Source organism: Helianthus annuus, chromosome 7 (assembly GCF_002127325.2).
Source record: "Helianthus annuus cultivar XRQ/B chromosome 7, HanXRQr2.0-SUNRISE, whole genome shotgun sequence".
NCBI lineage: Eukaryota > Viridiplantae > Streptophyta > Magnoliopsida > Asterales > Asteraceae > Helianthus > Helianthus annuus.
In genome coordinates, this window is record NC_035439.2 from 141,740,977 (window position 1) to 141,766,459 (window position 25,483).

At 37.2% G+C, this 25,483-nt stretch overlaps 3 protein-coding genes across 3 annotated transcripts; 2 read left to right on the forward strand and 1 right to left on the reverse strand.

The window, feature by feature from the left end:
* Nucleotides 1-4,034: 4,034 nt before the first annotated feature.
* On the reverse strand, nt 4,035-7,700 carry LOC118480294 (protein FAR1-RELATED SEQUENCE 5-like). The gene is made up of 4 exons (XM_035975067.1): nt 7,478-7,700; nt 6,175-7,246; nt 4,372-4,812; nt 4,035-4,282 (listed from the first exon to the last, which is right to left on the reverse strand). The coding sequence occupies exons 2-4, from the start codon at nt 7,031-7,033 to the stop codon at nt 4,035-4,037; spliced, it is 1,548 nt and encodes a 515-aa protein (XP_035830960.1). The 5' UTR covers nt 7,034-7,246; nt 7,478-7,700.
* A 5,989-nt stretch (nt 7,701-13,689) lies between these two features.
* Nucleotides 13,690-18,077, forward strand: LOC110868856 (cucumisin). The gene is made up of 9 exons (XM_022118127.2): nt 13,690-13,828; nt 13,991-14,079; nt 14,702-14,793; nt 14,975-15,215; nt 15,435-15,948; nt 16,056-16,153; nt 16,278-16,499; nt 16,585-16,696; nt 17,095-18,077. Exons 1-9 carry the CDS (start codon nt 13,736-13,738, stop codon nt 17,878-17,880), a joined length of 2,247 nt encoding a protein of 748 aa, XP_021973819.1. The 5' UTR covers nt 13,690-13,735; the 3' UTR covers nt 17,881-18,077.
* Nucleotides 18,078-18,382: 305 nt separating this feature from the next.
* On the forward strand, nt 18,383-20,806 carry LOC110867045 (cucumisin). Its single transcript, XM_035975068.1, has 7 exons — nt 18,383-18,475; nt 18,626-18,714; nt 18,898-18,989; nt 19,167-19,407; nt 19,827-20,340; nt 20,410-20,507; nt 20,749-20,806. The coding sequence occupies exons 1-7, from the start codon at nt 18,383-18,385 to the stop codon at nt 20,804-20,806; spliced, it is 1,185 nt and encodes a 394-aa protein (XP_035830961.1).
* The last annotated feature ends 4,677 nt before the right edge of the window (nt 20,807-25,483 follow it).

Consider the following 25,483-nt stretch of genomic DNA (forward strand, 5'->3'; position numbering starts at 1 on the left):
TATCAGCTCCTGTACAGGAGGATAAACTGGTTAAGGCTTGTGTGTTCTATCCGAGGTGTATGAGTTCGAATCACATGGGAGGCCGGTCCGATACAGAAGGACCCCTCCCTTTTTTTTTGTGTAATTATAATTTTTCAAATCCAGTCCCTGAGGTTTGTTTTGCACAAGAACAGTCCCTGCACAGTTATTAAAAACTAACTGTAATTCTAATTTTTCAAATCCAGTCCCTGAAATTCTTATAACCGTTTATACCCCTTCTGCACATGCTTAGCATTTTTAAAAAAGACCAATATACCCCTTCGTTATAAGAATCCCAATACCTTTAAAAAAGACCAATATACCCCTTCGTTATAAGAATCCCAATACCTATTTGTTCGTACAACCACATGACCCCTCCCTTTTTTTGTGTAATTATAATTTTTCAAATCCAGTCCCTGAGGTTTGTTTTGCACAAGAACAGTCCCTGCACAGTTATTAAAAACTAACTGTAATTCTAATTTATCAAATCCAGTCCCTGAAATTCTTATAACCGTTTATACCCCTTCTGCACATGCTTAGCATTTTTAAAAAAGACCAATATACCCCTTCGTTATAAGAATCCCAATACCTTTAAAAAAGACCAATATACCCCTTCGTTATAAGAATCCCAATACCTATTTGTTCGTACAACCACATTAAACCCAAAATACAACATAGATGCTGATAAAATATATTAAACATGTTACCATCCATACATGCGATAAAAGATTAAAGGTTTATACAAAAACAACCGGGCATACAACTAAACATAAATAACAAAAGACCAATAAATATTTGTTCGTACAACCACATTAAACGTCAAAATACAACCAAACGAAACAGATAAATACTACTCCCAAGCCATTTCCTCGTCACCGTCATCAGAACCACTATCCTCATAACGTATCAACTGCATCTGCGTGTCAGACGGGCCTGCCTGCGTGCCGGACGGGCTTGCCTGCGTGCCGGAAGGGCCTGCCTGCGTGCGGGACGGGACGGCTTCCGAGCCGGACCCCGGATACACTCGTGGTTGTGGCGGGTCTCGAACCGGCAACCCCGCCTCGCTACGCCTATCAGCCTCGCTAGCCATCATCCACTCCATCATATCCTCCATCCGGTCCATCCGCCGATCCTGCAGCGCCAACCTCCCCATCACAGCCGTCTGACCCGCCACAAGCCTCTCGAGGAGACGCTGAGTGGACTGAGGCAACCTCACCGCATGATAGACGCGCCGAGGATGCTGTGGCGGCTCCTACGGATGCCCCTGCTCAACCTCAGGCTCGACGTCACCCTCTCCAACAGGCTCATCAACAACATGAGGCATATCCACCTCCGCAGCGTCCAACAGATGTTGATGTACTAACGGCTGGGCTACAAAAATCTGATCGTTCTCACAGACAAACCGATAACCAATGCCCGGAAAGTTCACCGCCAAGTTCATCCCTCTCATCGTCCTAATACCCAAATACTCGAAAGGGGCAGGCGGTGGCAACTCACCGATGAATGGAAAATACCGACCGCAATGCTGGGCAATACGCGTGATGAACGCCCCTCCGTGCAATCCGCCACGCTTCTGACGTCGGGAAAATGAGGCGAAATACTCCGCCAGGCAGCGATGGAGGGCGCACGACGTCCCCGTGAATAAACAGTAAAGATAGAACAGGTCGTTTTTCGTGACCCACTCGTTGCTTTTGCCACGCCCAGATATCGACGTGGCAATGCAACGGTGTATGTAGCGAACGAGTGGGTCAGTAATCAACGAGACACGGGCCTTATGACCGAAGGGTACATCACAGAGGGTGGGCCACCAAGCAAGCAACTGATCATCAGGCATAGATGTGATCGCGGTGGTATAAATATCCTGAACCAACTCCTCATCAGTGTAGAATCCGGTGGCCAAAGCAAACTGACGCAGTGACATATTCTGTCGCTCCCGTATAAACAGAAAGTTACCTCGGCAGGGGGTGGTTCCACCATCGGATCGTCCATATCTGAGTTAGGCTGCTCAGCAGGCCGTGGTCGATAGATAAACGTGGAGAGGAACTCAACCACCATAGGCCTATAAGAAGGTCCAGCCGCATAAAAAAACATACGATCCCACGGGTTATTTTCCCCGATTATACCCCGGGCCCTCTGCTCCTCGTCACACTCCCGTAACGCGTCCCAACACAACGCCCTCTGCTGCCTCACTCTCATACCCCGGAACTTGGCAAAACGTCTGTATTCCATACTGCGCTGGGGGAAGTCTAAAAAATTGTACTGCTCACAATTACCCCCGGCCATCGGATTGAATACCGGACCACCATTTGGTGCCTGTTGTTCCTCATCTGACGACATATCTGCAATAATTAAAAGTTAATATTTTGTCAGTATTTTAATAAAATTACGACAACCCACAAACACCACAGCCAACCCACAACCACCACAGCCCACCCACAACCACCGTCAAACCCTAACCCATAGATACAACCACCACCGTCCTAACCTCAACCACTCTAACAACCACCACCGTCCTAACCTAAACCACTCTAACAACCACCACCGTCAAACACCTCTACCGCCAAACACCACAACCAAAATATTTCAGAATAAACAAAAAAAAAAAACCGTAAAAAAACAATAACAAAAAGGAAAGATGAAGATGTTACTAACCTCTTGTGGAAATTCGCACCGTATGGTTCGATACGGGATAGAAATGGTATACGGGAGAGAGTTGTGTGTGTTTTTGGTGTGTGTGTTTGAATTGATTTTGATCTAGTTTTCCCTCTTTAGTGAGCTGAAATGTTGTTTGTGTTGGTATACACTCCTCATTGGCCAATACGTGGCTTATAGATTGCTTACCAGCAGCCGCTTATTGTGCTATGAGCGGCATATAGAGGCTGGTATACATCTCTCATTGCCCAATATGCTGCATATGATGCCTTTCTTTTAATAAAAATAGTGATGTAAATAAATGTTTTACATTATAAAACAATGTAATTAACATTTTTTATAAAATAAATGTTGCTTACACTATATTCAAAAGATAATAGAATGTAAAATAAAAAAAAATAAAACATAATAATACGATTAAACAGTTTTACGTGTTACAACGAGACCCTACAACAAGTTAATAAAGTCTCTTCGTACACTTCTATTACTACGAAGTAACTTCTTACCCTCTGAAAGACGAGACATGTACATTGTCTCCCACTCCATAGCTTCAGTACTTCGATACATATTCCATAGTCCATTCGGTGGAGGCATCGGACCATCATCCGTTAACTTAACCATGATGAAATGGCCATTTTCCACATAGGCAATCGAAAGAACAGAATGGCCCTCCGCCGGACCATCAAACATGGGAAAGTATGTTTGACAAACACCATTGCTTAAATGTTGAACAACCACACCAAATTTTTGAGCCACCAACAATCCGGCGTATGGCAAGAACATCCAGCATGCCATTGGTGCAGGTTCCACGTGCAACCAGTTTATTGATCGATATACTGTAGTGTAAAATCCCGGATCAAAAGAGTCAAGAAGAGGCATCCACCGGGCTTTGTTAATGAACATCTCATCCAGTAGCTCTTGGCGGACCCAAATCCAAGCATTCTGGTCCAACCCCAAACCCATAGCCACCGATCGAAACCCACAGTTACCGTTAGGCTGGGCATCTTCCATATGTGTTATGTATCTTCGGTACATAGATGGAAGCCAGTCCTTAAAACGATCGATCATGTTTTTGTACCTGTAATTGTAAAATATATTGTGGAAAATCTTTATCAGGGAAAATGTATGTATGGAAGTACGTAGGATATTATATAGGTCAATGATTGTTGACGTACCTATCCCCCACCAACAGTGGAAAATCTTCATCTATAATTTCAACTGTCTTTTTAGCCTTATTTTTCTTTGAACGACTGCGTTGCACTGCTGGCTTTTGAGCGTCCTCGTCCTTCTTTTGGCTTTTGCCTTTTGCTTCGGACCGGGTATCTTTACGTCTCGCAAACTCCTCCTTCTTTTTTTGTTGTGCTTTAGAGGTTGGGCGCCCCCCGAGTATCTTGTTGTACCTCAGGCGGTTGATGGTCAGTCATACTTGGATTCACCACCTCCTTTATCTTCGACAACATACTTTTTAACACTATCGGTGGTTGCGCCTTCAGTTGTTGCATGACTCTGTCCATTTCCTCCCGAAGATTATTATCGTCTTCCTTAAGTTCTTCAGCATTGAAATCTAGTTTTGTCCAGAATTTGTCTACGGCGGCAAGAGGAATTTTGCAATCTGTATTTTAAAAACAATAGTTAGAAATGAGGGCGGGGGGTGGGTATTCATATGAAGTAGAATAAGCGGTTGAAGCCTGTTTTTATTACTTGTATTTTCCCACCACTCCATCTGACAAGCACATGGCAACCCACAACTCGTAAAAAGCACATGACCACAAGTCCCCCCTGCTGCGAGCAACGTACGTATCTTTTTCTTCTCCACAAGCAACAAATCTAGTGCTTTCAGGGAAACATTACCACGTAGGTTATCAAAGAATGATATCATGTGGTCCCCCATTTTCAAGGACCGGCTATCCTGAAAAGTGAGGTTTATTTGTATGCGTTGTGACTCTACAACTTTGTCAACAAGCCACACAAGTCTATGGAGCGAGCTATTTGGCCCCTTAAGGTATCTCTTAAACTTAGCATGTTGGCTTTCAACTCTGTTGGTTGTATGTTGACCAAAGTTAGGGCTTGTGTTAGTCCAGGCTGTAACAAACTTTTCTTTATAGGGTAGTAGCCAGACAGTATACAAATAGTCCAAAACTCCTGAAAAAAAACAGAATATAACGATTTGTAATGTTTGTATTGTAACACCCCAACCAAAGGCTGAAACAAAATTTTTCTGATAAATTAACTATTTTTAAATAATTAATTAAACAAATACAACTATGTAATTATTGGATTAAATTGGTTAAAAATCGAATTTTGGGAAAAATATCAATTTTATATTTTCGAACATCATTCTGATGTTCAAATAATTATATAAAAATTTTCAGGTTTTATAAAATTAGTTTACTATTTTTATTGAATTTAATAAGATTAAAACTAACTTAATTCATAATAATTAGATAAAACCGGAAATAATTATAGTTTATATTTTTAGTAAAACAGGTTTGATGTATATGAGTTTATAAAAATGTTAGTTTTTATAAAAGCGATAAAAAACGTATAAAATAAAATAAAAGGTGTGTGCCCGGTTGGATTTTAAGAAGTATATAAAATAACTAATGTTAGGGTATATATCAGCTCCTGGACATGAGGATAAACTGGTAAAGAAGGGGTGCTTTTACACGAGTAGTCCGGGTTCGATCCTTGCTAAGGGGCGGGTTATACAAGAAACCCCCCATTTTTTGTTATTCTAATTAACGTTGTTAACTAAGTTAACTTCTTTTTTAAAGTATAAAACAAGTAATGTTAGGGTATATATCAGCTCCTGGACAGGAGGATAAACTGGTAAAGAAGGGGTGCTTTTACACGAGTGGTCCGGGTTCGATCCTTGCTAAGGGGCGGGTTATACAAGAAACCCCCCTTTTTTGTTATTCTAACTAACATAGTTAACTAAGTTAATTTTTTTTAAAGGATTTCTTATTCAACATTTAACTTGGTTAATATTTTAGAGTTAAAATAAGTTTCAAACAAGGCAATTTCAACCCTTATACTATAGATTTCAATAATTACATTTTATGCCCAAATACTTTGTAGTTTTAAATAATGTCAAAATAACCCTAGACTATAACTTTCAATAAATGACAGTTTAGTCCCTGGACTTGGTTTTCACCATTTTTGTTATTCTAATTAACATAGTTAACTAAGTTAATTTTTTTTAAGGATTTCTTATTCAACATTTAACTGGGTTAAGATTTTAGAGTTAAAATAAGTTTCAAACAAGGCTATTTCAACCCTTTTACTTTAGATTTCAATAATTACATTTTATGCCCAATACTTTGTACTTTTAAATAATGTCAAAATAACCCCTAGACTATAACTTTCAATAAATGACAGTTTAGTCCCTGGACTTGGTTTTAACCATTTTTTAAGCAAGTTTCAAACAATGACAAACAAGTCCCTCAACTTATAGTTTCATAAAATGTCAAAATAGGCCCCTATAGTTTGTAATATAATACGTACCTGATCTATGGTCGTCAGTCAGTCGCGTAAATAGCCGCTCAAAGTTATAATTGTATAGCGTCTCAGTGGGAGAATTACACAATCGAGACCAAGAAAGCTTGAATATTTTCCATTCTTCAGCCGTTGCAAATTTTGCCTTGGTGTGTTTTAGAATATTTTGTGAGATGTGCCACCGACATAGCAATTTGGATGCTTTTGGGAATAGTTTATCGCAAGCATTCATCAAAGCTTTATCGCAATCTGTTACTATCACGCGCGGTTCCATACCCTCTTCCAACAATCCTTTGAGGTTCTGTAGGACCCACAAGAAGTTATCCTGTTTTTCTTTAGAGATAAAAGCATGAGCGACACAAAACGACTTGTGTGTCGATGTCACACCCACAATTTGAACAAACGGAAGTCTATACTCATTAGTTTTGTAAGTGGTATCAATCATCAACACATGTGGGAAAGCACGCCACATATCGTACGAGTACCGATGAACAAAAAAAACCTCCTCGACCGCATTTGTTTCGGGATTCACCCGGGTGTGGTAAACATACCTTCCTTCATGCAACATTTGCTCCAATATCTGCATTGGAGTCCGATCACCGTACATTTTGACTTTAATCTTTTTTATCACGTTTTGTATGTCTCGTAGAATGCACACGCTCTGTGGGTTTTGTTTTCTTATGGTTAAATGTATGTTCGTAGGCTCCATGTTTTGAATATAAAGTCTCTCTACCAATAATTCTTCGTCTGGGGTCAACCTTCTTGCAAACGCGTGACCCTCGAGAAATACCGCAGGCTCATGGTTATGATCCTTTTGCTTCACCACTAAGCTCCAATTGCCACTACTTGCGTCTAGTTTCCCTATCATTTTAAAAGGACACCCAATCTTCTTGCTACCAGAACGCCGAACTGTTGCTTTACTTTTGCATGTGCCTCCACGGTCGCATTGCAACCATATCTTCACTGTCCTTGCTGACGAATCTTCACCTTTTGTTACCGTTCGTTGGGTCACAATGACGTAACCTTTCGCAATTTCTGTTTTGTAAGCCCAATTCTTTAACTCGTGAAGTGTCGCAAATACCTGAAACAACGGTAATTTAAAAGTATGTTTAAAACTATATTTGTTTAAAATCTAATAAACCTTATACATAACGAATAACACGTAAACAAAATCCACTTTTTCTAAATTCTAATAGGCACACTTCTAATAAACCTATACATAACGAATAACACGTATACAAAATCAAAATTGTCTAAAATTTAATAAACATTATACATAACGAATAACACGTAAGTGACGGTAATGTTATACCTTTCCTTGTTTTTTTGGGTCATTAGCACCATCGTCCTTTTCACCACCATCGTCCCCGCCACCACCATCGTCCCAGCCACCACCATCGTCCCAGCCACCACCATCGTCCCAGCCACCACCATCTTCCTCGTCTTGATCACTTTCCTCGAAGTGTGTAACACCTTTCTCGATTTCGTTCTCGTCTTCCTCGATGTCAAAAGCACCTTCCTCGGACTTTTTCAGCTTGCGTTGTTTTTCCTGATGGGAATGGAATGGTAAGTCCCGTATGCATGTTTTTCCTGTTGCGGATAGCTTTGAGCCACGTAAGATGGTCCCGCCTCCTCTACGACCTGAAACAACTTAATGGTTATACTAAAATAACCAAAACGACAATATGAATTTTTTACCTGGTTCAAATCAGGCACCACGGACCGCACACTCCCTTCCTGATGCGAATGGTAAGTTCCGGCGTGTTGCGGACGCACGGAAACCACCTCCTCCTCACCTCGATCAACGCCGGGTAACCAAACGCTTTCGGAGACATATGACTCATTCGAAATTTCACCAAAAAAATATCCAAAGTCCCAATTTGACATCGTGATTCGAATCTAATTTAACCAGACCGTTTATTTGAAAATTTTTATCATTTTCATCACTTTTTTGGGATTTTTGAACATTTGTATTACATAAATCCCGTAAGCTTGGGGTAAAAGGAAAAAATTCGAAACAATACGCAGCGTATAGGGCCATGAGCGCGTATATGCGGATCACCTTTTCAGCCTTTTCAGTCTGAACTCAGCTGTCTTGCCAGCAATATACCTTAAATTCAGAGATTATAGTACCAATGAGCAGTGTATAATGCAATGAGAGGCGTATAGGGTTTAATGCTCCAACTACCACCTTTCTAATACAGCGTTCATAGGGCAATGAGGGTCGTATAACTTTACTTTTTCTGACATAATTAATGCACTCAAACCCTATACAACCCTCATTGCCTTATACGGGGCTGCTGGGGGGGGGGGTGTCTTTGGGGGATGTACCAGTACCCTCACCCAATTTTTTTTGGAATACCCCTGATTTAGTGGGCCAGTTCCTAGTGTGTTCTATAAGTGGGAGGTTGTTATTGACATGGACATCAACGATGGCAAGCGTGCTTTAAGGCTTAGAAAGAACGGTAAAATCGTGACTTGCTTGCTTAAAATACGATTATGATGTTGTAATGTCTAATAGTAGAATAAGACTCATTATCTTTGTTGTAAAAGAAAAGCTTCAGCCGTAGCGAAAACCAAACCTCCTTTTTCTTTATGATGTACCCAAAAGGAAACAAGCATGCCATGCTTTCTTACATAGAGTGGATTTAAAGATAAGTAACAATATGCGCCACCAATATGATATCTAATCCAAAATATCACAAACTTTATGATAAACAATAACGATTGGACGAATATGACAAAGCTTTTGATGTTGAAGCCATAACGATTGGACGGTTTATCTAGTTAGGCAAATAATATGAGAAAGAATGTTTTGGAAGAAACTTAATATAATTTTATGTGTTGTTGACTTAGTGTATGTTATTTTTGCACATAATAAATTAATCGATGGGAGACAGGTGTCATTCATTAGAGTTATTTCTTTTTTGGTTTTTCCATCTTTATCTTCAACTTAAGTTTAGATTATTAATTTTTAAATAAAGTATTTATCTTCTATTTAATTATGGATAATTATTATTAATTAAAGTTAATTTTAATTTTGGATGATAAATTTTTAATTAAATCCCTTATCTTCTACTTAATTATGGATAAATATTATTAATTAAAGTTAATTATTATATCGTTATCTAAATAAAACATCAATATCTATTTATATTTATCTATATTTATATATCAAAATCTAATCTTCTAAATTTTAATAAAGACTTCCAATTAATGGCACATCACATTTTCTCCCTTAACCTAAAAAAGTTATTTATATTTTTTTAACCTTTTTAACAATTAAATAATACATAAATATCACTTATCAATAATAATAAAATTAATTAATAGATAATTCCAAATAATTAATTAATTAAAAAGGTTTAAAAAGTTTAATTAGTTACAAATCATTACACATGTTTGTGTAGTACCCAAAAGTTAATTTACATATTTATAATATTTATCCACAAATATTAACGTATCAATATAACACAATGAGCAATGAATATATTTAATTGAAATATATTATTAATTGTAATACAGTGCAATGGGTTCGTCATATATTACAAGTAAAGATTAACTTTTTAATAATTAATTAAAGAAATTTACTTTTTTTAATGATTAGCTAATTAACAATTCTAAATAATATCAACCCATGTAATACACAGGTTTATAATACACGTGTAATAATTAACTAAACATGTTTATCATTTATATTTTTCTTTTTTTTTTATATTCAACTTTTGTAATACACGGATTTTCAAAGAATGTTACTTATCACTTACATATATATTAGTAACAACATACTAATCTACTTTTTATTTATCAATCTCATAATAATTATAAGCAACAAATTAACTATATTATATTTCTTAAAACTATTTTTTACGATAATATTTATTTATTTAACCCGTATAATACATAGGGTTTTAATCTAATATATTATATATATGGGAATAATCTTTGTTGTAATAGCATACTATTTGTATATACTTCTTTATAAATTAAATCTTTTGTTAATATTTTGTTTTACTTATTATAAACCGGATTATGAATTGAAATTAGGTTTAGGGGGTGTTTGGGGTTGAGTTTTGAAGGAGATTTTTAGATTATTGAGTTTTGAAATCGTAAATAATCAGTTTTGAGTGTTTGGGTAAAAAAAAATTAAAAAATTGATTATCTGCGTTTAGAAAGTTACAAAACGCAGTTTTCCAAAAGCAACTCCCCCACCTACTGCAACAAAACGCAGTTTTCCAAAAATTGATTATTTGCGTTTCGAAAAGGATTTTCACTTGTTTATTTTTATTAAATATATATTTGCCAAACACTCAAATAGTTGATTATCTGATTATTGTGATATCAAGCAACATAATCAAATCCAAACACTATCTTTCAAAATCACGTTTCGTTACAGTTAATTATCTGATTCTGATTATTCAAAACGCATAATTTATTTTCAAACTCAACCCCGAACACCCTCTTAACCTACTTACGTTCAAAGCAGCTAGTTAACTGAAGAGTTAATTACACCATTAGTCCCTGTGGTTTATGGAAAGTAACAAGGTCAGGTACTAATAGTTTAAAATCATGTTCTAAGGTTCTAACTTTTCAATTTATGACAACCTGGGGTATTAACACTAACTTTTGTTAACTTTTCTGTTAAGTTTGAATGAAATTACTAAAATACCCTTTTAACAACTATAAGAGCCTTTTATGTAATTATCTTTATCTTAATACATGGATCATTATAATTAAATTTATCTCAAAGTTTGACTTTTCCTTTTCTTTTGTTTTGTTCTTCACCAGATTCTATTCTCACCCACCCATGTTTCTGTGAATTGGTCGGCAACGAGCTATGCACTTGATCTGTCAGTTGAATTGTTGAAGAAGAAGGTTTGATATTGTAGGTGTCGAGTAAAAGGTTTGATTTGTAAGTTTACTGGAGACTAATACTAAAAAGGGTTTGAATGGTCGGAGGTGACTGCGATCGTAAGGGAAATATTCATCTAATTTGAAGGGTGCCGGGGCACCATGGGATTTAAGGCTATGATTTTGATTATAAACTAAGAGATAAGGATTGTTGCTCCATATAAATGAACTACCAACTTTAAATTGGGATATAATAGTTTATTGTTGTTTATGTGTTCTTTAGTTTGTTTACAAGAGTTGATTTGAAAGTATTTAAGAAATTATTAAAAGATGAAGATGAAAACAGGTTGAATATGAATATGATGGATACAATTGCTCCTCACCTAAAGTTAAGTAATTTTGTTTCTGATGATAAAGAAGTTCTGGCTTTGGTTGACTTTGATCTCATAAAAGGAAATGGGTTTCAAAGAACTTTGCCACAACATTTATGAAAGTAATATCGAAAATGAAAGGGGGTGGTTATCGTTGGGATTTTGTTGCAAGGAAAAATTGAAACCAAAATCGAAATTGTTTCGACACCTATTTGTCAGAACAAAATAAAAGAAAAGGAAAAGTCAAAGTTTGAGATAAATTTAATTATACAAATGATCCATGTATTACAGATAAAGATAATTTATAATTATATAAATAGCCCTTATAGTTGTTATAAGGGTATTTTAGTAATTTTATTCAAACTTAACAGAAAAGTTAACAAAAGTTAGTGTTAATACCCCAGGTTGTTACAAATTAAAAAGTTAGAACCTTAGAACATAATTTTAAACTATTAGTACCTGACATTGTTACTTTCTATAAACCACAGGGACTAATGGTGTAATTAACTCTTAACTGAATTTACCAAACTATCTTTACCCTTTACAACCAAAATTGATTACTTCTAAAATATTCAAAACCTGAAACATTGGTTACAGGTTTGATTTTACCGTGCTTTACCCTATCCTCATCCCTAGACCCTAAAGACTAATTAGGGTGGGCTATGTTTAATAAAAACTGTCATCCACAAGTTATATATAGAAATAAATATTCTATGTCAGTGGTTATAGGTTTGATTTTACCGTGCTTTACCCTATCCTCATCCCTATACCCTAAAAACTAACTAAGGGGGCTATGTTTATTATAAGGGGATGGCTAAATGCACCCCTATTTTTACTAATCATACCACTTTTTAAAAAATATTAGTTTAAAGTTTGTTAAATTGCACCCTTCTAAAGTTTCTTGTTTTTATTTTAAAAATCAAATTCATTCACGTAACTATACTTTTATAATATATACTATTACTCGATTTATTTATGTGTTATGTTCGTTATTTTCTATTTTAAAAATCAGCTTACTTAATAATCTTCTAAATTCATTTACTAACTATACTTTTATAATATATATTAATACTCAACTAATTTATGTATTACAATTTTATCAGAGGCTATTCCAAATAAAAGAGATGCAAATTTACGTAGATTTATTTTTAAATAAATAATATTAGCTGACTAATCTTTTATATTTGACATTCTAGCAACAATAAATTAATTTCATCTCATATAGATGTATCATGCTATAACATCAACACCATCGAATAAGGAAAATAAAAATTCATGTAAAAAGTGAAGTCACAGCTAACATAAGTTTTTTTAAAATAGCAATGACATTAAAAGGGCAAAAGCCCACCAGCTAGATGCTGGAAACAAATACAGGAAAAAAGTGAGACTAACTCACTTGGTAGAGGCTCTTGTTTTTTAGTTTGAGATCTTGGGTTTAATCCTAAACAAAGGTAATTTATTTGTAAATATAGAAGTTTGGGAGAATAACATTAGCCATTCATAAAAAATACAGGAAAAGGACAGAACGAGACAAGAAAATGAAAAAAACAAACAAACTCAATCTCATCCTAACGTAAGTTTATTGTATTTAAGATTGATACTTCATTTTTCAACATTTATGTACCCGTTTTATAGAATAAATAAAAATAATATGTCGTATAGAGGCAGATCGATGGGCAATACACAACCTCAATCAATATTAAAAAAAAAAACTTAGGTTTACAAACTTATTTTATTTGCATTGTAAAAGACAACATATAAATTGATTTTGTCCCAATTAAAGACAATATATTGTAATGAAATCACAGTCTCATCTACTCATAAGTACGGTGAAATTACAAAACATAAAATAAAGGATAAAAATGACAAAAAACAAACAAAAAGGTTTAACTTGTATTAATGTAAAATATAAGGGAAGGGGGTAAGTTCAGTAAAAAGGGGGTGCATTTAGCATCACCCTTATAATTATAAATCACAAGTTAAATATAGAAATAAATATCCTACATCCTTTTGGATTGTAACACAACGACTATAAATGACAAGGCTACAAACTGTATTAAGCTCTTGATTTTTATGACGACAATCTATTGAATTATTGGTATGTGACAAAACTTTAAAAAACATATGAAAGAGAAAAGAATGTTAAGCATTTAAAAATATTTGTTGGACGATGAAGACAGTTTTGACTAAATTAAGGCATAACGTGCAAGATTCTTAATGTAACATTGTCAACCTCACCTTAAAGACTGCTTTTGCAGTACACCTGAGGATGAGATTTCATTTGCTATGTATATATATAGATATAAACAATCTCTCAGTTTTATCTGTACAACACCATCTTGTAATCAATGGCATCTTCATTAAAGCTTCTCTTCTTACTAACCGTCACATATTCTTTCATCTTTAGCGACACTCTAGCAGCTGATTCCAATGATCTCAAGGCATTTCCTTTTTCTAACACGATATATGCACCAACAGTTTTGTATACAAAAGTTTTTATGAAACAATTAAAATAAATAGTCGTTTATATATCAAAGTTTTATTTGTTTTCTTTGTCTTTTGGTAACACAATATATAATTATATATATGTTTGTGTTTGGCAGACATATATTGTCTACATGGGTGACCTTCCAAAGACTCATTTCTCTGTGGCTTCACTTCACTCTAACATGCTACAAGAAGTTACCGGCAGGTTTAATTACATTTTTATGATTTATTGTTTGTCACCAAATGTTGTTTTAGAGCATCCACATGGTGGAGTCTGAAATGCAACGCATTGGAGGAGTTTGACTATGGTGGTCCGGTTTGTTCTACCGGACGAGTCTGGTTTGAAATGGTGGGGACCACACACTCACAAGACTCTTTTTTTTTGTTTAAAAGTGGGGTGTGGTGTGATGTGAAGGTTTGAAATGGTTTAGTGTTGGAGTAAAAAGTGAGGTTTGGAATGATATGACGGGTTTGAATTTTGAACTTTAACCAGCGTTGTGTATGCTCTTATGACATGATGATTAGGCTTGTAAACAAACCAAAGGGGCTTGTTTGTGTTAGTTCATTTAACTTTAACAAGCGAACGAACGGACATGAACCCTATAAACGAACATATTTTCCTTTGTGTGTTTGTTTGATTATAAAATCAATGATTTCGTGTTCGTTTATGTTTATGTTTGTGTTCATGAATATAAACGAACACAAAAGAACATAAATTAACAAACAAAAACGACTTTCCATCAAATGGTTAACAACCGGATTATTGAACGTTCGGTTTGTTTATATGTTAATGATGATCACTAACACCCTTGAGCTCATTCGAACAGCCGGGCAGAAAAATCTTTACTTTGGAGCTACAAGAGGAGCTTTAATGGCTTTGCTGCCAAGCTAACAGAAGATGAGAAAAACAAGATAGCTCGTGAGTAAATTTATCTTAATATTATTACCAACTTAATTACCTGTTGAACTCCATTTCTTTATTATTTACAAGTCACATAAAATGGTGAAGTAAATTAGTAACATTATTTAGCTTACAAGTTTGGTCCATGATATACACATCAAAATCAAAACAAATTATTCTAATAGTTGTTTTCACTTAGAAATGGAGGGTGTGGTGTCAGTATTCCCCAGCCAACTAAAGCAACTACATACCACAAGGTCATGGGACTTCTTGGGCTTCCCTCAAGATGTCAAAAGAGCACCTCTTGAAAGCGACGTCATCGTAGGCATGCTAGACACCGGTGTCTGGCCAGAATCCGACAGTTTCAAGGATGACGGATTCGGTCCTCCACCATCCAAATGGAAGGGATCATGCAAATCCGCCAACTTCACTTGCAACAAGTAATGAAATAGGCCCAACTCGTCCTTTTCGCTATTTCTTATACTTGTCATTTACGTTTTACATATATAACATACACATTTGTATCTAAGAAATACAAAATATAGAAAAATATGAACCCCTAACAAAAACTTGAACGATTTAGGTTTGCTTTATTTTTTTTCTTTTCTCACCGTGTTCTGTAATGAACCTCACCCTGTTAACATTATACATAATGTCAGCAAACTTATCGGAGCAAAATTCTACAACAGCGAGGCAAGTAAAGCCCAAGGCAAAGAGATGTCAGCAAGAGACACCGAGGGCCATGGCACACACACTGCATCCACCGTGGCTGGACGCACTGTTAAAAATGCAAGCATGTTAGGTCTAGCAAACGGGACGGCTAGAGGTGGTGTTCCATCAGCGCGCATAGCCGTGTATAAGATCTGTAACCCGGGGGGTTGTTCAGATGTTGACATCTTGGCGGCTTTTGACGATGCAATTGCTGATGGAGTTGATATCATTTCTCTTTCAGTAGGAGGTTCTTTCCCTTTGGATTACTTTCAGGATTCTATCGCCATTGGAGCTTTCCATTCCATGAAGAATGGGATTCTTACATCGAATTCAGCTGGAAATAGTGGCCCTAGTCGTGGATCGATTTCCAATCTTTCACCTTGGTCATTATCGGTTGCTGCTAGCAGCATTGATAGGAAGTTTCTAGCTCAAGTTGTGTTGGGTAACAATATGACTTACGAGGTGAGACATTGTAATCTTTTGAATTTGAGATATCATAGATGGATGTTTATAGCTCAAGTTTCTAGTTTTTTCGTGATTATCCCATACTATAATTGTATCTCATGTAGGGACCAGCATTAAACACTTTCGAAGGTGCGATTCATCCGATGGTTTATGGTGCATCAGTGCCTAATACAGGCGAAGGATCAACATCAGCTGAGTCTAGGTAAACCATTTCCTTTAGAATCATAAATATAGTGGCCGAAATCGTGCAAATTTGTGACATTTACCATCTAAAAAGTACTTAAAAGCAATATAGCTAGAAACTAAACTTCACCACTGAATCACAGATACTGCCAACCTGATTCCTTGGACCCAACTTTGGTAAAAAATAAAATTGTTGTATGCGAGAGCTTAAATGCACCGGAGAATACGTTACAATCAGGTGCAAGTGGTGTAGTTGTTATAGGTGATTTCGGCTATGAAGATGTGGCATTTGCTTACCCTTTACCAACAACATATTTGAGCAGCAAAGATGGTAATGCGGTTCTAAGTTACATAAACTCGACCACGTAAGTCTACCATATTCACCGATGGACAAATCAAAGCTTGGATCATATACATTATAAACTAACCTTTTGTGATTGTATTTGATAGAACACCAACTGCAAGCATCCTAAAGAGTCATGAACCTCTAGACAAAGCAGCACCAATAGTTGTTTCCTTCTCATCAAGAGGCCCAAACCAAATTACTCATGACATTCTCAAGGTATAATTATGGGTCTCACAAAAAAAAAAACTAGACTTTCTAGAGTAAGTTTTGTTACATAACACTAATTATTGCGAGAAACGAATGCGTGTTTGTGTATCTCTCTCTCTCTCTCTCTCTCTCTCTATATATATATATATATATATATATATATATATATATATATATATATATATATATCTGTGTAGGTTCTATGCATAAGCGAAACCTTTTTTTTCCGTATTTTGTTCTTTATTTTAGGAGAGATGGTCAATAAACATTGCATTTTAATCATTTTCTTTCAATTTATAAAAAGATTAATTGCAAAATTAATTATTTTAGCTTCTTTTGCTTGTTCTACTATTTTTACTAGAACCCTCCAAAGAACTTCTAATAATACTGTTATAATCTTGTTGTAGCCTGATTTAACCGCACCTGGAGTGGACATTTTAGCCGCCTGGACGACAAGTAAAACCGTCACCGGCGAAGAGGGAGACACACGTGTTGTTCCGTTCAATATTATCTCTGGAACATCTATGTCGTGCCCGCATGCCACTAGTGTTGCTGCTTATGTTAAATCATTCCACCCTACTTGGTCCCCTGCTGCTATAAAGTCGGCCCTTATGACTACTGCTATGCCAATGAGTTCGACCAAAAACACTGACGCTGAATTTGCGTATGGTTCGGGCCATATTAACCCATCAAAGGCAGTTGACCCAGGTCTGGTCTATGATGCCGGGGAACAAGATTTCGTGTCATTTTTATGTGGGCAAGGTTACAACGCTACCAATTTGAAAATCGTCACTGGTGATTCTAGTGCTTGCACTGCCGCCAATAATGCAACTGTTTGGAACCTAAACTATCCATCATTTGCGCTCTCGGCTCAACAATCGGGTAGCATAAGCCGAACCTTTAACAGGACGGTTACCAATGTAGGTGCAGCAAATTCTACATACCGGGCTAATGTGGTTGCACCATCTGGGCTGGTTGTGAAGGTTAACCCGAGCAGTCTTGCGTTTAAAGCAGTGGGGGAGAAGCAATCTTTTGTGGTGACAGTGGATGCCACACTTGGGTCAAAGATGCTATCAGGTTCATTGGTTTGGAGTGATGGAGTTCACAACGTTACCAGCCCGATTGTTGCGTTTCCTACTCAAAGTAATATCGTTTCATTGCTTCCTTCTGATCAGATAATTAGCTCCATTTGACATAGTCTAAACTGTAAAGTTTTAAATCTAGAACTTTATATTATTATGGTATTCCCAACTGCCATCTCTTCTAAGGGGTTGCAATGGTTGGTGCTACCGATTGGAAACACATATATATATGATTGTAATGTAATCTGATTGTGTATGTACATGTGTTGTATAAGATATAATCAATATATACAAAAGTGTTCTATCCATTCCTTTGTGTGCATTTCAACATTTAGTTTCCATCAAAGTTATAATTGTTGGTGGTTTCTATGCTTCGCTTCTTTCAACGGTCAGGATTAACAATTTTAGTTAGATGATGAAGACCCTTGTTTTTTTTAAATAAATTAGGGTATAATTTGCCGGATTTTCAATTTATTATTGTCAAACTCACCTTAAAGACGGCTTTTGCAGTACATTCGATGATTTCTACAACATAGGATTATTGTTGAGAAAACAATGAGTTTTGGTTTGCTATAAATATATAATTACACAAGTTGCATAAATAACACCATTAATGGCAGCTCCATTAAAACTGATCTTTTTACTAATCATCACATATTCGTTCATCTTTAGCGATGCTCTAGCAGCTGATTCCAATGATCTCAAGGCAATTCCTTTCTCTAACAAGATAAATATATATAATCTACGCCTTTTTATACAAAAGTTGCAATAAAACCAATCTAAACAGTCGTTTACATATCGAAGTTAATGTGTTTTCGTTTTCTTTAGGTTAACATAATATATTTGTGTTTAGCAGACATACATTGTGTACATGGGTGACCTTCTGAAGAATGATTTCTCAGTGGCATCACTTCACACTAGCATGCTACAAGAAGTTACCGGCAGGTTTAATTACATTTTTATGATTTGTGACAGGCTAGTTTGTCACCAAATTAACAAATGAACAAACAAGAACACTTAAACTAATGTTCGTGTTTGTTCATCAACATAATGAACTTTTTTCGAGTCGAGTTGTGAATGGGATTAGTCTAATGATGATCACTAACACCTTTGATGGCATTCGAGTAGCCGGGCAGAAAAATCTTTACTTTGGAGCTACAAGAGGAGCTTTAATGGCTTCGTCGCCAAGTTAACAAAATATGAGAAAAACCAAATAGCTCGTGAGTAAATTATTTAAATTTTATTACCTACTCAATAGTTACCTGTTGAAGTCCATTTCTAGATTAATGGTATAATCATAAGTTACATATATAAACTATGAATAGATTGATGATGTGTTTATTGTAGAAGTTTTGGTTTATCATAAACATTTTATTGAAATCGTTGTTTGCGCTTAGAAATGGATGGTGTGGTGTCTGTATTCCCCAGCCAACAAAAGCAACTACTTACCACAAGATCATGGGACTTCATAGGCTTCCCTCAAGATGTCAAAAGAGCACATCTTGAAAGCGATGTCATAGTCGGCATGCTAGATAGCGGCGTCTGGCCGGAATCCGAAAGTTTTAAGGACGACGGATTCGGTCCTCCACCAGCTAAATGGAAGGGATCATGCGCATCTGCCAACTTTACCTGCAACAAGTAAATAAACAGGCCCAGCTCATCATTTTCGTTATTTATTTTATATTTATCAATGTTACTATTAAACATTATACATGTTAACTATATACATTTTTTTTATATACATGTTAACTATATACATGTCTATATAAGTTAAGGTTTATTGTATTTATATTTATCAATGTTACTATTAAACATTATACATGTTAACTATATACATGTCTATATAAGTTAAGGTTTATTGTATAGTTTTAACATAACTTAAATTATTATGTAGTTAGATTTACTTTATTTTCATTAATGTATCTCTATAAATAGTAGGCTAATATAGATAATATCTCATGAGATTTTCTATTATTCTATATATATCAAAGTATTATGTTTTTCCTTATTCATTTTTCTATCCTTAAGTAGTATTTTCTAACAATACATAATATCAGCAAACTCATCGGAGCAAAATACTACAACGCCGATGGCAAAGAAGTTGGAACCGAAGAGCTATCAGCAAGAGACATCGGAGGCCACGGCACACACACTGCATACACCGTGGCTGGACGTGCAGTTAAAAACGCAAGCTTGTTTGGTTTAGCAAACGGGACAGCTAGAGGTGGTGTTCCCTCAGCTCGTATAGCCGTGTACAAGATCTGTTTTAAGAGAATTTGTTCAGATGCTAATATCTTGGCGGCTTTTGATGATGCGATTGCTGATGGAGTTGATATCATTTCTCTTTCAGTAGGACATCTTTCACCTTTAGATTATTTTGAGGACTCTATCGCCATTGGAGCTTTCCATTCCATGAAGAATGGGATTCTTACATCAAATGCAGCTGGAAACAGTGGCCCTAGTCCTGGATCGATTTCCAATCTTTCACCTTGGTCATTATCGGTTGCTGCCAGCACCATTGACAGGAAATTTCTAACCCAAGTTGTGTTTGGCAACAATATGACTTACGAGGTGTGAAATTGTAATCTTTTCACTTTGAGATATCATGATAGATGTTACCTATAATTATATTTTGTGTAGGGGCCGGCAATAAACACATTCGACGGTGTGATTCATCCTATAGTTTACGGTGCATCAGTTCCTAATACAAAGAAAGGCTATACATCAAATGACTCTAGGTAAACGACTTCCTTAAAATCATCAACTTATAGTGACATAAATCCATTCCAAATTTGTGACATTCATAATCTAAAAGCACTTATGGTAGTCGAGTTAATTATCTATTATTGTTTATTATTTTATGATGTATCATTTATTTTTAAGTTTACTTGTTAGTGGTAATTCTATTCCTAGTTTTAACATCATGTAAGTTCTTGACATGTTTTCTTTATCTCATTATCTCATTATCTTGTAATACAGTTACCAATGTGCTTGTAGCCTAGTGGGTCCCCCCACCCATAAGGTTCAAGTTCTATAGTGGTTCGAAAAAGGTGTAGATTTACGAGTAGGATAAGAATTTAGAAGGGTGCATGAGTTAGCCGGTAAAAAAATCTTATAATTCGTTATGCCTCTATTTAAAAAGTGGCAAATCATGGTGACCAATATACGAAAAAACCTTACGTAAGTTTTAGTTTCGAATAGCCTACTTAACGTTTGTTATTGTTTAACTTAACGTTTTTACGTAAGTTTTAGTTTCGAATAGCCTACTTTTAATCAAGAATGTGTTTTGCAGGTTTGATGGAGTTTAAGGAGCTTTTCGGGAGCTTTACGGGTCATCGGGTCGAAAACCGGAGCACCGGGATGCGTTACGGATCAACCGGAAGTGCAAGGAGCTAAAAATGGAAATTTGGTTTTTAGGGAGCCGTCGGCGACGGGGTACAGGCCGTCGGCGACGCCCCCTGGATAACCCCGTATGCTGAAATTCCCGTATCCAGATGATTAGGCCGTCGGCCAAACTTGCAATTTTGGGGACCCGTCGGCGACGGGGTCAGGCCCGTCGGCGACGGGTGAGGGATTTTCAAAACGCGAATTTTTGCAAATTGAGAGGGGATTCCGATTTCTATTGGTTAAAACTCATTGAAGACGGGAGTTACACTTAATTTTGAGTTTGAAAGACATTCTTGGAGCCATTATTCACCCATCTTTCATCACCACTTCATCTCTAATCAATCACGATCCATCCAACAACCTGAATTATTCATCCGAATCCAAACCCTAGTTCTTCACCATTACAATCATTCAACCCATTCATCACCACCAACCATTCCAAACCCTAATCATTCAACCATCCATCTTCAAGCTCCAAGATGACCCAATTCACGTCTCTTACATCCGTTGATCGTGCCATTTACACCATGAGCGGCTAATTCCTCGGAGGTTTCACCCCGGTGTAGGTTAATTGTAAGTCTAGGGTTTGAACAATGTTTTAGTTTGGTTTTGTGACAACTTGATTTGTATTTGAATTGATTGACAATTGTCTTGCATTTGAACTATATTTGTGAATTGTCGAGTGAGTTATGAAATTTGACTTTACGAAATAAGTTTGTGCAATTATGCCTTGTCATTCAAAAGGTTTTACTTGTCCGAAGTAACGAAGTGCATTGTAGTCCGTGTATGCGTTGATAACAATTGGCACCTAAGCTTTGATGATAGAAATCCGTTAATAACATATTCAAGTGAATTAAATCTAAAACGTGTAAGAACCCTAGGATTGCAATAATCGAACCGGGTGTGAACCTTGTTTTCTCTATCTTGTCAAAACCTTTATTTACATTATTGCAATTGCTTGTTTTTAGTAGTTATAATTTATATCTTCCAATCAAACAAAAATACAAAAACATATCTTAGCAAGCTTCATAAAAGTGACATTTCCTACATTTCATTCAAAGTCCATTCGCAAACCACATACTCTTCGTGGTTCGACCCCTTGCTACCACTAGCTATTTGTTAAGGGTAATTAGGGTATATAAATATTATCTTTGACCGGAGCGCGACACTCCGATCAAATTTTGGCGCCGCTGCCGGGGAGTGCGTGCGCTTTGTGTTTGGATATTGATTGAATTTCCGTGATTAACTGTTTAATTTGTTTAGCTTTCTTTTTGTACTTGTCTTTTTCCTTGTTACGCGGGGTGTGTTATTTGTGCAGGTTACAAGTAGTGCATGCGTACACGAAATTCCGGGAGGACTTCACCGCTAGTCTACGAACCGGAAATTGAAAGACTCGCAAGAAGAAACTTAGCAAGCCGGTTAGAAGCAACTCTTGCTTCTAATCAAACCAACCAAACACCACCATTCACACCAACTATTGAAACCGATTCAATGGCAAACCACAATTCCAACCAAGACTTTAACCCGAACCAAAACCTCCACCCAAATCAATTCCAATCCCGAGGAGCCTTTTATCCCGCTCAAGAGCAACCGGGTGGTAACACCAATGCAAGACCACCCACTCCACCTTTCCGAAACCAAAACACCAACAACACCCAACGAACACCTCAACAACAACCTCTTCACCGACAAGCATCGTTACCTATTAACCTTGATGATCGGAATGTCAACTCCGATCGAAGAGGTAACCGTGATCACGGCAATCCCGTAAATGAAGACCCGTTTTTCAACATCGACGATTTAAGGAATGCAATTCCCGATGACGAACCGTATAGTGTTCCCGGTTATCAATCGCCGGAACACGTGAGCATTCATACGGAAAATTCGGACGATGGGGGTTATTATGATGATCGAGCCAATGATGATGAAGATTGGGGTTACTTGAATAGGGGAAATGTATACAATGCTCGAAGGTACGACGATGAGGAGTTTGGGTCTCAAAACGCCAAGTATGTTGGGGAAGAGGAATATGGCTACGGGGGTGGAAGAAACAATGGTTATGGGAACAACCGTCAACCACAAAACAACAACCAACGGAACCGGAATGAAGGTTTTTACAACAACAACAATAACAACAACAATGTAAACCCTAACCGGATTCCTCGTTTTGTGGGAGGTGGTAACCCGAGAGATAATCGAAGAGAGGAGCGACGGGATGAAAGACGGGATAATCGAAGACCGGTCGATCAAGAAGTTAATGGGCCACAACGTCGTCAACAACCTCCACGGGGAGTAAACGACCGTTTCCGATCAATAGTGACCGAGAACAACTCTCCAATAGTATGCGAAAGGAGGATGTTCGATTGTAAGCCGCATTACATCAACATCCTTCCTCATTTCAACGGGAGGTCCAATGACGAGCCGTACACCCATTTGACGGAGTTCTCGTCTATTTGTGATACTATTGGAGGGCATAATTTCGCACTAGAGGAAGTGAAGCTTCGGCTATTTCAATTTTCATTGAAAGATAAAGCAAAACAGTGGTTCTTTACACTTCCGGCCAATAGTATTCGAACTTGGGAGCAAATGCAACAAGCATTTTTGGATGAATACTACTCCATGGCCAAGACCGACGATGCTAGAGATGAAATTCGGTCATTCCGTCAACTTTCAAGTGAACCTCTACATGAAGCATTCACCCGATTCAAAGAACTCATGAGGAGATGCCCACATCACCAAATAGAAAAATGGGAATTGGTGAAATGTTTCGTACGGGGTTTGGATGATGCGACTTGGAATCGGCTCGAGACGACAAGCAATGGTACACTCTTGAGCAATCATGAGGATGACGATTGGGAATTTTTGGAGAGGATGAGCAAACGGTCCAAACAAAAAGAATCGGCCGATAGAGCAAAAAGGCATCCGGTTTCCCGGTCACTTCCCGATCTCGATTCCAAGGATCGGATTTCCACCTTAGAGCGGGAAATAGCTCAATTGAAGAAAAAGAAGGAGGTGAATGCGGTTCAATTTGAAGTGTGTGAAGATTGTGGTGATATTGGGCATAGCACCAAGCAATGCCCAACGGGATCGAGTGACTACACCGAAGAGGTAAATCAAGTGTATGGGGATCAGAAGCAATACGACATGAATTCCAACACTTACCATCCGGGTTTGAGAAATCACCCTAATTTCCGGTATGGTAACGCCTCAAATCAAATGAATCCGAATTTCCAATCGGGTAATCAAGGTAGTCAAGGTGGGTCCTCATACAACAATCGTCAAGGTGGTAACCAAGGGGGTTATCAAAGGAATTACAATCAAGGGGGTAACCAAGGGTATCAAAACCGTGAAGGTAATTATCAACGAGGTTACAACCAAGGCGGAAATGGGAGTAGTGCTTCAAACTCTCAAGGTGATGACTCGATAAATTCAAAATTTGATGCTATTATGAATGCTATCAATCATTCAAATCAAGAGATGAAGAAAGAGTTTGAGGTACGAGATAAATCCCACAAGGCGTTGGAGAAGCAAGTGGGGCAACTTGCTCAAGAGATGGCTCAAATGCGTGGAAGTGGAGGAGGACTTCCAAGCGACACCACGATGAACCCTAAGCATCAAGGGTCGAGCTCGAAAAACACACGTGAGGTACCAATAAACAAAATTTCTTTACGTAGTGGTCGAGTGATAGATAGCGGTGTTGAGCCACCACCACCCAAGTTTGTTGAAGGGGTGGTGGAAGATGCGAGTGATGATGAAGAGAATAACGGTCGAACGGGTCAAAATAAAAATGAATTAAAAATTAACAAAGATACACCCGTTGCGACCGTTCCCATCCCAAAGGCTAAGGACAAGGGTGTGGAGGGTAATACCGCCCCTTTTCCCGAAGCTCTTTTGGGACCATCTAAGAAAGTGGTAAACAAAAAAGGCCCACATCAAGAAGAGATGTGGGAAATTTTTAAACAAGTTAAAATCAACTTACCACTCTTGGATGCTATCAAACAAATTCCTTCATATGCGAAATACTTGAAAGATTTATGCACCCAAAAGAGGACTCACAAATTTCCAAAAAAACTTGATTTAACCGAAAATGTGAGTTCGATTCTTTCGGGTGCACTTCCACCAAAACTTCAAGATCCGGGGGCGCCCATTATTTCAATACAAGTTGGTGAATTTAAAATGACCCGGGCACTTTTGGATCTTGGGGCGAGTGTGAGTATCTTGCCGGGTAGTTTATATGACCAATACGATTTTGGTCCACTTCAAGTGTCTAACACCACCGTGGTGTTGGCCGACTTAACCCCTAAACTACCCCGTGGGATAGTCACGG